At 40.7% G+C, this 16369-nt stretch overlaps 1 protein-coding gene across 1 annotated transcript in view; it reads left to right on the plus strand.

The window, feature by feature from the left end:
- The first annotated feature begins 529 nt into the window (after positions 1 to 529).
- The window catches only part of PLOD2 (procollagen-lysine,2-oxoglutarate 5-dioxygenase 2), a 94459-nt gene continuing 78619 nt past the window's right edge, over positions 530 to 16369 (plus strand). The window contains exon 1 of the mRNA XM_026497210.4: positions 530 to 999. Within this exon, the coding sequence (XP_026352995.2) occupies positions 888 to 999 (112 nt within the window). The 5' untranslated portion in view covers positions 530 to 887. The remainder of the gene's footprint in view (positions 1000 to 16369) is intronic.

The raw sequence follows: 16369 nt of genomic DNA on the forward strand, positions 1-16369 counted from the left end.
CACATGCTGGACTCCAATTCCGCAGAATTTACAAGCCATTACTGGAGAGAGTCTATGGCTCTCCTGGCACAGGCGGAGGAGGAAGAAATGTTCACTGGACAATAAAAAAATTCGGTTTACAGGGTAAAATAAAAACACGGCCTTCCTTCTACAGAGTGAAGAAACTTGCCCCCCCGAGTAAGGGTTGAGGGTGGGGGGGGTCGATTCATTTCTATGACTTAGAGTCTGGCGAGGTCTCATCGGCGAAGATTGCTGAGGATTTGTAGTCACTTGTGATTAGAGAGTCTCCAAATCCAGAGAAGAGCAAATTCACACCCTCTGAGGCTACTGGGAAGCTCCTGGTGCTGAGGCAGCAGAGAAGAAGGGGAGGGGAGCACCGCCCGCCCGCCAGACTCCCCGCGGCTCCTCCCCACTCTCCCAGGCCCACTCCCAAACTTAAGTACTCGCTCCCCTGTTCCAGCCAGAAGCCCTGCGTGAGCCTCTACACGTAGCCGCAGACAGCTCCTTAAATAGGTCGGCGTTGAGCAAACAATCCCAGACGTGGGGCCGGGGAAGGCGAGCGGAGGCGACCGCACCGGCGCGGCGGGTCAGCTGGCGGCCAATAGCCGGGGTGCGGCCCGCCCTGTCGCCTCCCCCTCGGGGAGTCTATAACTTGCCCGCAGCGCCGGGGGGCGCCCGCTCCTCCGCGACTCAGCGCCCGCCTCATTTCGGCCGCCCTCCCGCCGCTCCAGCTGCCCGCCGCCGGTCCTTTGCGCGCACTCGGCCCGCCGGCTCCCGCCCGCAGTCGTCGCCCCGGGCGGACCGGGGTCCCCGCGCTCTCGCGAGAAGTGCGCCGCTGCTGGGCGGTGGGGGTGCCGGAGCCGGCTCGGGCTCTCCAGAGGCCGAAGATGGGGTGCTGCGTCGTGAAGCCGCAGCTGCTGCTGCTGCTGGCGCTTGTCTTCCAGCTCTGGAATCCCTGCCTGGGTGCAGACTCGGAGAAGCCTTCCAGCATCCCCGCAGGTGAGCCCTCCGCGGTTTGCCCGTGTCCCGGGAGGCTCGGCCGGGTGGGCAGTTCATTCATCCACTGGCCCTTCGCGCGGGGCTTGCCAGGTGAGTAGATGGGGCGCCCGTCCCTCCCCAGGACTGCAGAGATGAGTCGGTGGGAGCCTGTCCTTCGCCAGGACCACCGAGGTGAGTGTTCCGCCTCCTCAGGACCGCTGAGGTCTTCCCCAGAACTGCCCTCGGGAGGCGCAGGTCCCCGGGGAAGTGTGGCAGCCCCCGCCCTCGTCGGTTCTTGGAGTTCACCGTAACCTGTGAGCGCACGAAGTTTTCTTCAGCACAAGCTGGGGTTTCCTTTTCGTCTTGCAGGTCACTGGGCGCCAACACCTTTCGGGCAACTCTCCTTTCTCCTCCTTTCCTGGATTTGGCATGATTTATTCGTGTTGGAAGAGGCAGTAGTCCCTCTGTGACCTAAACACGGGGCTCAGTGTATTTTCTGATTGATGTTGACACATTCCTTCCAGCGCCCCAGGAAGCAGCCGGTAACACGTCTACCTTTTGCCAAAAACAACGCTCAAAACCTTGGTTGTTTTCAGTAAGGCTGCCTGGCTACCAATACCTCCAGGCGGCTGCTTTCCTCCTTGGGGATTTGGAGGGGAAGCTGTGGACACACATCTCCCCTTAGCCACCCTTTTCTTAAGCCTGGTGCCATTTCTTGTTTTCAGAAGCTGGAACTGCAGTGAAGAGTCCAGTCAAGTTCTTGTAAAACAAAACTTTTTACATTTACCAAGATTAAAGAGTTTCACCACATGTTTGCCAAAACAGACTTTGGTGCCATTTGCTGCACAGGAGATATCCTTGGAGTTTTCCACTTTTGTGCTCTGACTTTATGCTCAACTCTCTGAAATTAGATCTCGCACTTAAATATCCTGGTGCTGTACTGTTTCTTTTTTTAAATTAGGATCATTTTGTCTTTTTTTTTTTTTTTTTTTGTGAAGTAAATAGGGCGCTTTTCTTCTTGAACTTTAAGCACAAGGACAAATTTCTATTTCAGGTTTACAGTCAGAAGATGACATTTGGTGTAGAACCCAGCTAGTCCATCTAAGCAGTAGTTTTGTCTTCATCTTTAAGTGTTTCAGAAGGCTTCAGTGGGCTAAATTGCCCATCTTTCTACATTCCTGCCAAACAGTACTTGCTTTGTTAGCTTGTAGATGGATTTTTGTCAGTTACATGATGCTTGTCTTTCTCCTAGATAAATGTGTTGGTTTCACAATGGATTTCTGAACCCTGTGTGGTTCCTTTAAATTTGAACTGAATTTTTTCATAACTTTAAAATTTTCTTTTAGTATAACACCTAGAAAGTAGACAAGTAAATGCCTTCAGCAAACATGGAAATGGAGATATTAAAAAAAAAAAAAAAAAAAAAAAACAGAAAAATGACTTTCTTTGTTGAAACACCCAAAGAAAACTTACTGGGAAATAAAATAACCTCGAAGGGCTTTGCTACTTTTAGAGGGACCTCTTCAGCCTCTGTATATTTTATTTCAGTGCATTACCACCCCCCCTTATTTTTATAGAATACATCTCTTTGTAGGCTCCTTTAGGTTTACAATCAAAATCATCTTGCTTTCCCACTCTGGCTTTTAAGTTTCATGGAGCTGGACAGTAAAGTTTTAATGGATTGTAACATGAAGGGGAATTTTAGATATGAATGTTTTCCTCCGAAACTGACCATGTAAAACCCACTGCTGAAATCTGAGGTCTGGTCGATCTTGGTGGGTAGGCATGGGGAATTCAGTTAGCACCTAAATGCAGGAAGATATTAATTTGTAGTACATGGAGGCAGCAGTAGCCAGTTTGGATTATGAACTTTTGTGTAGGTAAATGTGATGAGTTGATAAATATAGATGATACACTGCTCAATAACACGGCCAGTCATGTACTATGTTCCATTTTCTCCCTAAAATAGTGTAACCGAAAATTTTTAAATTTGAGATTTTATTTATCCATCTGTCAAGTGAAGTTTAGAACTCTTAACTTGTTTCACTTAATAGGAGGTCTTTAAGAAAAGTACTTATCATTTCTATCCACCTGTATTTGTCACTATGTCCCAGTTAGCCATGAAGAAATAGATTAGACCAGGCTTTCTTGGCCCAACTGACATTTTGAGCCAGATAATTATTTATCGGAGGGGGGCCGTCCAGTGCATTGTGTTATGTTTAGCAACATCCTTGGCCCCTGACCTCTAGATACCAGTAGCACCCTCCTCCACGTGTGAGAATGAAAAAGGTCTCAAAATGAAAAATGTCAAAATGTCTCCTGAAGGGCAGAATTGCCCAGGGTTGAAAACCCCTGGATTAGAAAAATCGGTGTGTATCTGAGGCAATGTGGCATTATAGTGTTACTGGAACGATACTAGCAACTCCTTTTTGAAAGCAAATGTTTATAGTGATTTTCCATTTTTCCACTGTAGTAGGGAATGTGCTATTTGAATCACATTAATCAAGTTTTGGAATATGTTTTTTCCGAGCTTTCTTTGATGCTGTCTGTTGACTAGAGTTGAGAATACTGCTTTTAGTTATACCTCCTGAGGTTTTTGCTGTGTACTATGTTCATTCCTATTGGTTGCCACTTTGTTTTTAGCATGGAAAGAATCTAAGATTTTGATTAAAAACAATTATTTTCTCCTAGAATTATTTATAGGAATTTTCCCTTAAAATTTTATCCCTGTGGGAGCTTTTGAGGCAAAACCCTCCTAATGAGTATCCACAAATCAGGTTAAAACCCTGATTTATCTTTCCTATACTCTTTTGCCTTCTGGATGAGAGGGGGAGAAGAGTGGGTGTATTTCCACCCCATATTTACAACCAGGTCTCCAGGCTTGGATCAAAATTTCTGTGGGTTTTCCAAAGTACCTTGACTATTCCATGATCTAAATTGGGCAGAAACCAAGTTTTGGGCAAAAATGGAGGAAATGGTTTCAGATGTTTCTGTCAAGACCAGTATTTTTCAACTATGTTCATTTATGAACTCTTTAATTTACTCTGGCACATTCAGGGAGGAAAGGAAAGGTTTGTCCCATCTCCTGATGCAAACTGGCAATTTTTGGGGTGGAGAGGGAAAGACCAAGGTCCTGGAGAAACGTCGGGAAGGGAGAGAGAGAGGCTTGTCCTCTGTGTACTTTGTGTGTCCCGGGCTTCAGCCGCACAGAACTTCTCATCATGCGTAAGCAGATTATGCCTTTTATTTCATGATATAAACAGGGACCTACGAAACACCTATGGAGAATGTGAGGATAGGAAATGAAAGCTAAATTAAGATACCCTTTTCTACCATCACGTTGACTAAAGCATTTTAAAAATAAACTCTGATCATAACAACTGTTGTAAGGATGGGAACCTGCAGACTGTTGATAGAAGCACATCATTTTTGGAGAACAGTCTAGTAGAATCCATAATCTACATACCCTACAATTCTAGATACATACATGTACAGTACTTTCAAATTTCTGTGTCTGTCTGTTCTCCTTGAAATTCTATTCATTGTTAAATCTAGCTCCTAGGACATATATATATATATATATATATATATTTTTTTTTTTTTTTTTAAAGATTTGTTTATTTGACGGGGGGTGGGGGAGGGAGGAGTAGGGGAGAAGGGAGAGGGAGGGGAAGAATCTCAGCAGACTCCCTGCTGAGCGTTGAGCCCAATGACAAAGGGGTTCGCTCTCAGGACCCTGAGATCCCCACCTGAGCTGAAACCAAGAGTCCATGCTCAACAGACTGAGCCACCCACGTGCTCCACCCCTTACTGTTTTTTGTTTGGCTCACTTTCTAACTTTTTCATGCAGCTGGTTAATATAGATCATAACTGCTTTGTATCATAGATTTTTATGTTTAATAAATTGTAGATTCTTTGAAGTGAGGGACTAAGCTATTCATTTTTGTGCTCCTCACAGGATCTTCCCTGTTCTAACACAAAGGTTCTCAATGTATATTTGTTGAGTGTCTGGCCCACTTGTGGAATTTTGAAAAGTGACATGCAGTCAGTGAGATTGCTGGATGCTCATTTTCCCAGGATTTTAACTAAATTCACTGAACTTCCTTTCTCTACCCATACACTACTATGATCTAGCAATTTATCAATGAAATATCTGGCAAGGCCTTGTTTCTGAACTGTGGTTTGGCACCTCTTTTCTACAGATTCTATTTTTCTGCTCTACCTGCCTTACTCAATATAAAGTCACACCTTCAGAAATACTCTCAGGTGATTGGATACCATGATTTTTATTTCTTTTTTTAATTTTATGGATTGTGAAGTAGAGATTTGGAATAGTTATGTAGCTTGCAGAAGATCTCATAGCTGGAAAGCAATGCAGGTGGGGCTTGTGTCCTTTTCTCCAGGCTGTGCTCCATGTCTTTCCTGACATCCTAATTGTTCTGTTGGACTTTTGGGACCTATGGGAAATAAATAGAGACTAGACATCAGAGACCTAAAGAAGCAAAAGGAATGCTTTGCTAAAAGGAAAGCACATATTTGTAGGTTTGTGTAAATGGAGGGGAAAGGGATTGGCACAGGCTGAAGGAAAACTGGGCCCTAGCCCAGGGCGGCAAACGGTGGCCCATGGGCCAAATCTGGCAGGCCACAGCTATCTGCTTTTGTATGGCTGGTGAGTTAACAATAGTTTTTACATTTTTAAATGGTTGGAAAATATCAAATAAAAAGTAGTATATCGTGACCTGTGACAGTTACATGCAATTCAGTAGCCAGGGTCCACAGAGTTTTATTGGCAGACAGCCATATTTGTTTATTTACATATTGTTTGTGGCTGCTTTGGTGCTCCAAGGCAGAGTCCCGTAGTTGCCATAAAGACTGTATGGCTTGCAAAGTATAGATTATTTACTATCTGGCCCTGTACAGAAAAACCTTATGGATCCTTGCCTTAGGAGATGACATTCCATTTAAGCGTGGCTCATGGAGAGCTGTTGGTCTCTTAGAAGGAGCTGGATTCTGGACAGTAGCAGCTGATTCCGGGCATTCGAACAGTCTGTTTTTCATTTTAGACTTTCCAGTGATTTCTATGGTGTTTTTAATTCAGAGATACATCTTCTGTGTTGCATCTTTTTAAACATGGCACTGGATGCTAGCTAGACATGTGCTGTGGTGTGAAGAGTGTACTCATGATCAAAAAGGAATAAAACACTGATGACTGATTGAAAAGGAGATGCATGTTTCTTCTTCATAGCTTGTGGGTGTTCTAGAATTTGGTCTAGAAACTTGGTTATGAATTTGTGGCTCAGTTCCTGGGAGGAAATGATTAGCACATTTATCAGTGAGTACTTTTATTTTTCTTCAACAATTGGTATGAATTAGGCTAAACTGAGAAATCGGTGGCTTTTAAAGTGACAGATATTTCTCTTTTACATTTTACTAGTTTGCACTTGCAGAGGTATGCTTGCCTCACTAAATTAAACTTAAATAACAGAACTACTTTTTAGAGCTATCGAGACTGTAGTTAGCCAGAAATAGTCATCCTAAGTAGTAGCATTATAGACAGTCTGTGATAATTTGTTATCATTATACTGCTTACTACCTTAAGGCTTATGTGTTACAACCTGTGTTTAGAAATGCTGTTAGGATGGTCTAGCAATACAGAATTCATTATTACCCTATTAACCATGTCATAAAAATGCCCCTTCATGGGGCACCTGGGTGGCTCAGTTAGTTAAGCATCTGCCTTCGGCTCAGGTCATGATCCCAGGGTCCTGGGATCCAGCCCCACATGGGCTCCCTGCTCGGTGAGGAGCCTGCTTCTCCTTCTCCCTCTGATGCTCTCCCTGCTTGTGCTTTCTTGCTCTCTCTCTCAAATAAGTAAGTAAGTAAATAAATAAATAAATAAAATCTTAAAAAAAAAAAAAAGGATGCCCCTTCAAAAACTGTTGTTTATAATTAAAAAATAACTCGCAATATCTCCAACTCAGGATAACTTTATTTTAAAACAGAAGTCAAAGAGTGGAGGTATGTTATTTTTATACACAGAGGAAAGATTTCTATTATATATTTTCTTTTGTATGTTAAAAGAGGGAAATTGACTTCTGTTAATAATTTTACTTAATTTTTAAATATAAATCTCTTTATTAAAAAAACTAATTCAGGGTAGTGCGTTTATGTACTTAGTTGCTGAATTGACTCAAGTATTTTTCAGGCCTTAAATTGTATTAATAGCATACTGTAGCAGTTTTGGGAAAATAGCAATAATTTTTTATTCCTATTGAAATATGTCTATATCTTCTCCCTTCTTAAATTTATAACTTTAAAAAAAAAGATTATGTTTATTTATTTGACAGAGAGAGGGAGCACAAGTAGGCAGAGTGGTAGACAGAGGGAGAGGGAGAAGCAGCCTCCCCGCTGAGCAAGGAACCAGATGTGGGGCTGGATCCCAGGCCCCTGGGATCATGACCTGAGCCAAAGGCAGACGCTTAACTGACTGAGCCACGCAGGCGCCCCTTAAATATATATCTTAAATGAGATGTGATTAAGTGAGAAAAAACTTAATTCATTAGTACAGAAATATATTTTGTTTACTATTTCTCTTTACAAGAAATTTGGTTTAAAGTTTAGTTTGTATAGGTTTAGAATTTAATGTTGTCTAACAAGGGAAAAGCTTTAAACAGTGAGTAGTAGACAGTCTTTGGTTTGCTTTATTTAGGGTTAACACTGATATATATTTTTTAAGTGTTCTTTTTGAATTTTATTCTTCCTACAAGGGAGTATCAGCCAGTTTCTACGCATGTTTCTGAGTGATGGGAGCACTCCAGTCATTATTAAGACGGAATGGCAGGGTCTACCACATTTGCATATCTTCTCCCTTTAGGCTGAAGGCTCATATTTCTGAAGAATTACTGTGTTTATAATCAAAGTCTTCACTATAAAGGGAAAAGAAACCCACCACATTTTAATTTTAATACAATTCAAAGAAAATGCAAAAATATGTTCTTTACATATACTCTATAATAAGTATACAAATATACAGTGTAAAACTTTTAATACTAATAAGAGTTTTGGTGAACATACAGTTAAAGTGAGGGGCCAAATGAGGGGAATGGTCAGGAAAAGTGTTTCTAACAAATATGTTTTAGTTTCTAAAATGGGTCAGTTTGTAAATCTCATTTGTTAGATTGTTATGTTGATTTTAATAATTGCTTTCCTTATTTTGGGTGCTTAAGACATCCCAGTGTGTATTACATTTACTGGTCATCTATGCATTTTCTTTAGGATTAAATTCTCAAACTTGTAGAAGGAATTCTCCTGTTTATTTTCTAGTTACTGTTAATCTGTTTTGAAGTTCCTTCCAAAGAGAAAGAGAGAGGGTTTTCCTCTGATTTAAATGCTAATGTGGTTCTGCTTCTTTATGCTGTGGACATGACAAGGTAAAGAGTCTTACACATGAAGGAACTTTAAAGCACATGCAATTTTTATCTCTTTCACCACCATCCGCAGTCAGTCCCAGACCCTCAGGTACACTAAGTTGGACATGCGTCATGCCACACAGCTTCACCGTCCTGCCCGCACAGAAGCAAGTAGGAGGTGTACCTGCAATCCCGGAAGCTTCGGATTCCCGATTCTGGGCATTGTTCAGGAGAAACTCCAGAAGCTCTACTTTTTAATTTCAGTGGCTGCAGAGTCTCAGCACAGAGCCATTGTCTCGTTAGCAAGGCTCTGTCATTGACTGGTGACTAGTTTGAAGCCACAACTTTCATGTGGCCTGAGGGTGCTAATTACTTATAGGGACTATACAGAGTGCTAAGAAGGAAGCCAGTTACTTTGAGATATTTTAAATACATTCTCTGACCGGTTCTTTAAACATTTAATCCTTGTCTTCCTGGTTTCTTCAAACCAGCAGCTATTTCAACATCTCAACAACAACAACAAAAAAAATCAGCAAATATAGAATTTAAATCATTTCTTAAAAAAAAAAAAAAAAAAGAACAAAAAGAAGCTGGCAAACATTTTGCAGGCAGACTAAAATGACCTTCCTAATTCAATCATCTAGGGAAGTCTCACAGAGCTGTTATACAGTGAGCAAACTAGTCCTTTGCTGGGATTTTCCAGTCATGCCCAAGCAGCTCTGAGGCCCCTTGTCTTCAGAGGTCCCCCCTCTCCTGCTCTAGCCATGCAAGGTCTTTCCTGGCCTCCAGCTGGCACCACCACTGTGACCAGAGTGCTCTGCTTGTCCAGACCCTCTGGAATTCTTGTCGGCCACATCTAGAGAAGGACAATTCTCCTTTTCTTCTTAGTTTAGTTTGAACAGGGTTGGAATTTTTTAAACAGTGACTTTACTAGGTAACCAAGGGCAAAACAAAACAAAACTCCAAATTGGAAAACCACCAAAGCAAAGAAATGAACAGACTTACAAAGTAGAGACTCAGAGTTCTTACTCTACTCTGATTTAAGTATAGTTAGAGACCTACATACCTGGCATATTTTGGGGGGTTCCTAGGTTCTGTGTCCTCAGCTTTTCTTTCTCCACTCTTTGATCCCATTTCTACTTCTTACCACGTTCTTTTACACAGACAGCTCTTTCTTCTCCAGGGTTGGAGTCCATAAAATCACAGACTTTATTAGTCTATAAGTGTTAATAGGTTGTGAAATAATAAGAAATATATATTTTGGTCTCTGCCCCTGGTTCCTATTAATATTTGGTCTTTGACCCTGGTTCCTGACACAGACCTTCTAAAACCCTTGTGATTTTTGAGTGATAGGAGTATCTGTCAGAAAACTACTAAATTCCTTAGAATTCCCTGGGTGAAAAGAGCATCTTTTGTTCTAATGAGGTTACTCTTAATGGGCCTTGAATGGGGGCTGATCACCAGAAAGATCAAGGCATGATTAGAAGCTTGAAGCTTTCAGGGGTGCCTGGGTGGCTCAGTCCGTTAAGACTCTTGATTTCGGCTCAGATTGTGATCTTGGAGTCATGAGATTGAGCCCCACGTGGGCTCTGTCCTCGGCGGGAGTCTGCTTGAGATTCTCTCTCTCCTTCTCCCTCTGATCCTTCCCCTGTGTCCTCTCTAAAATAAATAAATCTTTTTTTTTTTTTTTAAAGATTTTATTTATTTATTCGACAGAGATAGAGACAGCCAGCGAGAGAGGGAACACAAGCAGGGGGAGTGGGAGAGGAAGAAGCAGGCTCATAGCAGAAGAGCCTGATGTGGGGCTCGATCCCAGATCGCCGGGATCACGCCCTGAGCCGAAGGCAGACGCTTAACCGCTGTGCCACCCAGGCGCCCCTAAAATAAATAAATCTTAAAAGAAGAAGCAGCAGCAGCAGCAGCAGCAGCTTGAATTTTGAGCCCTAAACCTCATTTTCTGAAGAGGAAGAGGGGTTAGAAAATAAGTTAATAATTGATTATGCCTACAAAAAGACCTAAAATATGGGGTTTGGAGAGCTTCTGGGTTGGTGATTGCATCTGTGTGCGATGAGGGTGGTATACCCCGAATTGGTGGGGACACGTGGGATCCTTTCAGATCTCATCCTATTTATCTCTTCATATGGCTGTTCATTTGCATCTTCTAAAATATCCTTTGTAGTAAACCTGCAGTAGTAAACTGTTTTCCCGGGTTCCATGGCTGCTCTAGCAAATTATCGAACCGGAGGAGGAGGTCTTGGAAACTTCAGATTTGTAGTCAAGTCAGACAGAAGTTGTGGGTAACCTGGGGCCATCTACGTGTGGTTGGGACTGAGCCCTTAACATGTAGGGTCTGTGCTAATTCTGGTTGAATTGAATTGAATTACCGGACACTCAGCTGGTGTGGGAAAATTGGCCGGTGTGGGAAAAAAACCTACACATCTGGTATCGGAAGTATTGTGTGTGGATAGTAGAGGAGAAACATGACTGTGTTTTCTGTAGACATAGGTGGACCTGATATCTATAAAGTTTTGTGGGACATATGAGCATAACCCTAGCCATTAGGCAATCTATTTTCTTCTGTGAATGAAAGTTTTTATGCATTTTTTACCTGTAACTCTGTTGGTATTGCTCTAATTCTTCGTTTTGAGTAGCAATTTACATTTTCTTTAATGAGTCTACATACTTTAATAAATCTATCTTTAATTAATTAACTAAACTTTAAAAGTTCTCCCAGAATACATTTTTATAGAGATAACTTACATATTGTAACTTCCTAGATACAAATGTGTGCTATGAACAATTCCCATTGTGTAATACTCTGAATATGACAATTAATATTTCAAAATTTAATTCGAGTATTTACTCAATGACTAGTCTGTGTTCTGTGTTGCCTTATGTGAAGGAAAAATAGAAAAACAAAACAACACAGACAGAAAACACACCAGGCTCAGTTCTTGCTCCACACTGAAATTCTGATTCTTGCAGGAGAAATAATGCATATATAAAACTGAACAAATCAAAGAAGCTCTTAAGGTGAACCTGCCTGGCTTATGGGGAAGAGCACTGACATGTGGGCATCAGGAAACCTTGATCTAAGTTCTGACCCTTCTATTCACCAACGTTGAGCCAATTACCTTCTTCTCCAGACTTCCTTTGTAATTTATGATCTTTATAGCTCTGTTATTTGATGTCTCTTGAATCCTAAGTGTCAGCATTTGGAGTAGAGACAAAGGCTACAGGAATCAGAAAACAGGCCTGAAGGGAACTTACTATTAATACATTTGTTTTGCCCAAGGAAGCATAGATAGAAAGTTGTTTTGTATTTTAATATTCTAGTTATTCTCTCAGGAGTTGAACAGACCTTGATATTGCTTTTTTTCCTAATTAACTTTTGTTTTAGAGGTAAGAACATAGATCTAAGAATAACTGGAATTAAATTTACATTTAAAAATATTCCAAGTGCTTTAATTTGAGAGAAAAAAGTCTGGTGTTTATATGAAGATATTTTCCATCTTCTGAAAGGAATCATATACTCTTCCTGTTTTAAAAAATACCTTTATATTCTTCTGCTTCAGTCTCAACTGTTTAAGTGCTACTGGTTAACAGAAATGATGCTGGTAACTCTTTAAAATTAGAAAAAGTTTTTTTAATGAAATGTGCTGTTTAAAAATTGGAGGCCCTCTTCCAAATTGTTCCTGAAACAGTTTTCAAATCACCTATCTAATTTTTAGATTCACTACATATCTTTAAAATATGATTGTATTCAGTAAACTAGAAACATGGTAAATAAAAAGAAAACCAGTTTATGGGAGAAAAGTATTTGTTTGAGTATCTGTCTCTGTGTGTATGCATGTGTCTCTAGCCAAGGAGATTACTGTTAAGCCTTAAGAATGGAGTAAAAAGTTGGAATGCCTTTTGATCTGGAATTTTCTTTGATATACTGCTCGATCATTGTCACAGTAGCATTTATTCTACATATGTTTGCACGTCTAGAATGGAACATATCTTGTGAGCGGTATTGTCTTAGACCCAATCTTTGGAGGAGATGGTGGTGCCCAGTGCTTTTTCTCTTTTCTTGACCTTCCCCCCTACTGTTTGCAGAGGGATTTTATGGAAATTGAAGGAAGCAGTTCCAATAAAACAATTGGAGAAGGAAGAGGGTGGCTTAATTTTGAAAATATATACAGTTGTTGCATTTTCAAGTGTAAGATTACCAAAAATCACAGAACCATTTAGCCTGAATGTTGTTTTTGGAGATTAACTGTGATTTTTTGAATAAGCAAGTAAGCATTAGCAGGTGTTTTTCCTATAGAGTAGGTAAGGTTAAAGAAAGATCTGTTTTAAAAACTGATAAGCTAACCTTTATATTATTATTTAATATAAAGTGGTTGGTATTTTTATATCCCACAAATGTAAGCATACGGTTTTTTCATATGGTATAAAATCCTAAACAGCCAAGCCCCTCTTCTCCATAGCAAGTCACTGAATGGCTCTATTGCACCAGTATCAGCAGCACCATCATAGGCTATGGTTTATGGATGAGTGGATACGTAAGATTTTTCAGGTTAAGGTAAAAGATAAACTAAGCAGTGTACTTTAAACCAAACACACAACCTTAAGAAATGACTATAATTGATAGTTACAGCTTCTTTTCTGTAACAGGATTTAAATTCTTTGTAGATGCAAATAATGAATTTTTCTTAAGTGTCAGAGTAACCCACACTTGAATTAGTTTCAAGATATTTGAATTGTAGAAAATCCTTTTGAGAATGAATCCTAGTCAGCGTGAAGAAGTGGTGGAAGGTAGAAGGTAAGTGGAGAAAGGGAGGTGAAATTGCTTGTAAGCATGTTAGAAAATTATAAAATACGTGATTTGAATGTGTTCAGACAAGTAATTAAAAAAATTCTGAACTAGAAGCCACTGCCCCAAATGCTGGCAAAAGGGAATTTTGCTTATGTAAAATTGGATATGCACCAAGCAGAAATCTGGTTTGCATATTTTCATACTTAGGGATTTGTTTATCTGGATTATGCTAGTTGATGGTATAGCATTTCATATTAACCATAATAAATTGTATATCTCAGCCGTTCTTGCCATGCCCTGACCCCTAGCCTGCAGTCCTGCATACATGGACCCTAATGGGACACGCACTAGGGATGGTGTGCAGTACTGGATTCATCCCATTTGGTTGCCTTGGGGATCAGCAGAAGTTCAGGAAAATAGATACTGTAACTCTGTGAAGCCAACCATGGCCATGTTCATGGTGGAAGAGGGTGCCTCACATTTCTTGTAATAACCAGAAATATCTGGTGAACTGAGGTACAAGTCTCTTGTGCTTTGAATTATCTGGAAAGCTGTATCGGTCCCACTTTCATCTTGAACATGATACTAAGAATTTGAGGGAAATGCTCCTTTGTTCTTCAAGCATTAAGCAGTACAGAAGAGAATGTTTGCTTTCTAGATACAGCCAAAAAGGGTTTACCATATAGGAAGGGGGTTGGACACCTCTAATTGTGAATTAAAGGTATGTATGGGCTTACCTGGCTCACGGGGTTACGTGATTTATTTTAAGGCCGGATGCTAATAAACTGCTTGCCTGCTAATTATGAAAGATGCCCGTGGGAGACAGTGTAGGGTAATGGTTAAGGGGATAGGGTTTTGGAATCAGACAGCCTGAATTTAAGTCTCCTCTCTACGTGCATTTGCTGATTATCCTTGGAATAAGTTACTTAAACTCTCTGCATCATAGTTTCTTTATAAGGATAATTGTCGCCTAGGGTAATCTGATTTGGGGATTAAATGTGATAATGCCAGTAAAAGGCTTATTAGCACAGGGTCTGGGAACAGAAATTGCCCAGTAACTGCTGCTAACTAATGTTATTATTTTAAACAGAATTCTGATTAACATTGTTCTAAAGTGGAACCTAGATTTAATGTATAGAATTAATTCTTGTATTCTGATTGGTAATGGGAAAAAAGCATAGGCTGTCAATAAATTCTAGAAAATACATTTTAACAAGTTAAGATGTAAAGACAACTTTTTCCAGGGGAACCCAAGGGAAATAAATAATAAATTTAGTGGTGCAGTCTCTTTGGTGATGTTCTTTATTTACTCAGATTCAAATCTTTGAAGTCGCTTTTCCTCATTCCTCTGATTTATTTTTGATATTCAAATATGTTGAATTCCCTTCATTATTTTCTCTATTTTTTTTGTTTCACCTATAATGGAAAGCTTATCTGTATATAACATATAATTAAATATCTCAAACAGATGAGTCTTTTTTTTTAAACATAATCTTAATACCATTATCACACTCAGTAGTAATCCCTTCATGTCATCCAGTGTTTATTCAAGTTCACTTTTCTTTCTTTTTTTTTTTTTTTAAGATTTTATTTATTTATTTGACAGAGAGAGAGACAGCCAGAAAGAGAGGGAACACAAGCAGGGGGAGTGGGAGAGGAAGAAGCAGGCTCATAGCGGAGGAGCCTGATGTGGGGCTCAATACCAGGACTCCGGGATCATGCCCTGAGCTGAAGGCAGACGCTTAACCGCTGTGCCACCCAGGCGCCCCTCAAGTTCACTTTTCCACCTTTTCTCAAAACTGTCTTCTTACAGTGGGTTTATTTGATCAGGATCCATTAATTTCTCCTCCTAAGCACCCTCCCAGCTATCACTGCTCTAGTCCAGGCTGCAGATCTTGGGTAGCTTGAGGGTTAAACCCAGCCTGTTTATAGTTTTCCAGAAAACTTGAACTAAGTCCTGCATTTTTTAAATCAGGAAATTTTTACTTAAAAGTCTGGTATTTATTTCTCTTGGAAGAGGAGGTGGGGAAGAAAGACCTGGAAGCCTGGATTTGCCTTCCCGTGGCAACAACAGCTGGCTGATGCTGAGGAGTGCTCTCCTTGGGGATGGTGCTTGTGCACGTGTGTTCACCACAGCTCCCACCTGGCCTCTTCACTAATGTGTGTTTGCAGCTCCTGGTCTGGGCACACATCACAGAAGGGGATAGTTATAATTTCTTCTTAAATTATTACTCTTACCTCATCTTTCCATACCAATCTTTCTGGAGTCCAGTAGCTCCTAACCAGGAGTGATTTTGCCTCCAGCCCAGGGGGTCTCGGTAATGTTTGGAGACATTTTTGACTGTCATGAGTGGAGGGTGCCACTGGCATTCTGTGGGTGGAGGCCAGGGATCTGCTCAGACATCCTACGGTGCCCAGCACAGCCCCCACAGGAAAGAATTGGCTGGCTCCAAATGTTTCTAATTTCTAACTTCACTGCCCTGTTCAGAAGCTTCCAGTGCCTTCCCTATTTTCAAATATATTTATTATTTCCCAATTTTCTCTGTATTCATACTGGACTCCTCACTGTCCAGCCAAGATATGCTTTTTTACCTTTCTTAAGGCATAGCTGTTTTTCTAGTTCCCTCCCACTGTCAGAATCCCACTTGTCCTTTTTAAGACCTCCATCTTTCCCATTCATGAAGCTGTCTTTGATGTCACCTTATCACAGTGTTCTCCAAAGATCACTTTATTAGAACTGGAAACTTTCTTAAAGATGACTGATTTTAATATTTCCCCTTACTATCATCCTGCTTCTCTAGTCCAAGAAACTGAATCTAGAGGTATTAAGTGATATATTCAAGGTGTCTCCTGGTTCTTTGTCCTTCCCCATGCTAATATATAATCTATTACTTAATTAGGTATTTAATATGTTATTCTTAGCCTTTTCATGTGAATTAACTTCATATTCTCAGCTGGATTTACCTGCAGGAGGACAGAGATAGTATCTCTTATGGTGGGTACCAAGACTGTGAATTGCTGGGGTTTTTTATTTGCTTGTTTTGTTTTAAAGATTTTATTTATTTGTCAGAGAGAGAGAGCACAACCAGGGGAGCAGCAGGCAGAGGGAGAAGCAGGCTCCCTGCTGAGCAAGGACCCTGGGATCATGACCTGAGCTGAAGGCAGATGCTTAACTGAC

The sequence above is a fragment of the Ursus arctos genome, unplaced genomic scaffold, assembly GCF_023065955.2.
Source record: "Ursus arctos isolate Adak ecotype North America unplaced genomic scaffold, UrsArc2.0 scaffold_20, whole genome shotgun sequence".
In the NCBI taxonomy this organism is placed as follows: Eukaryota; Metazoa; Chordata; class Mammalia; order Carnivora; family Ursidae; genus Ursus; species Ursus arctos.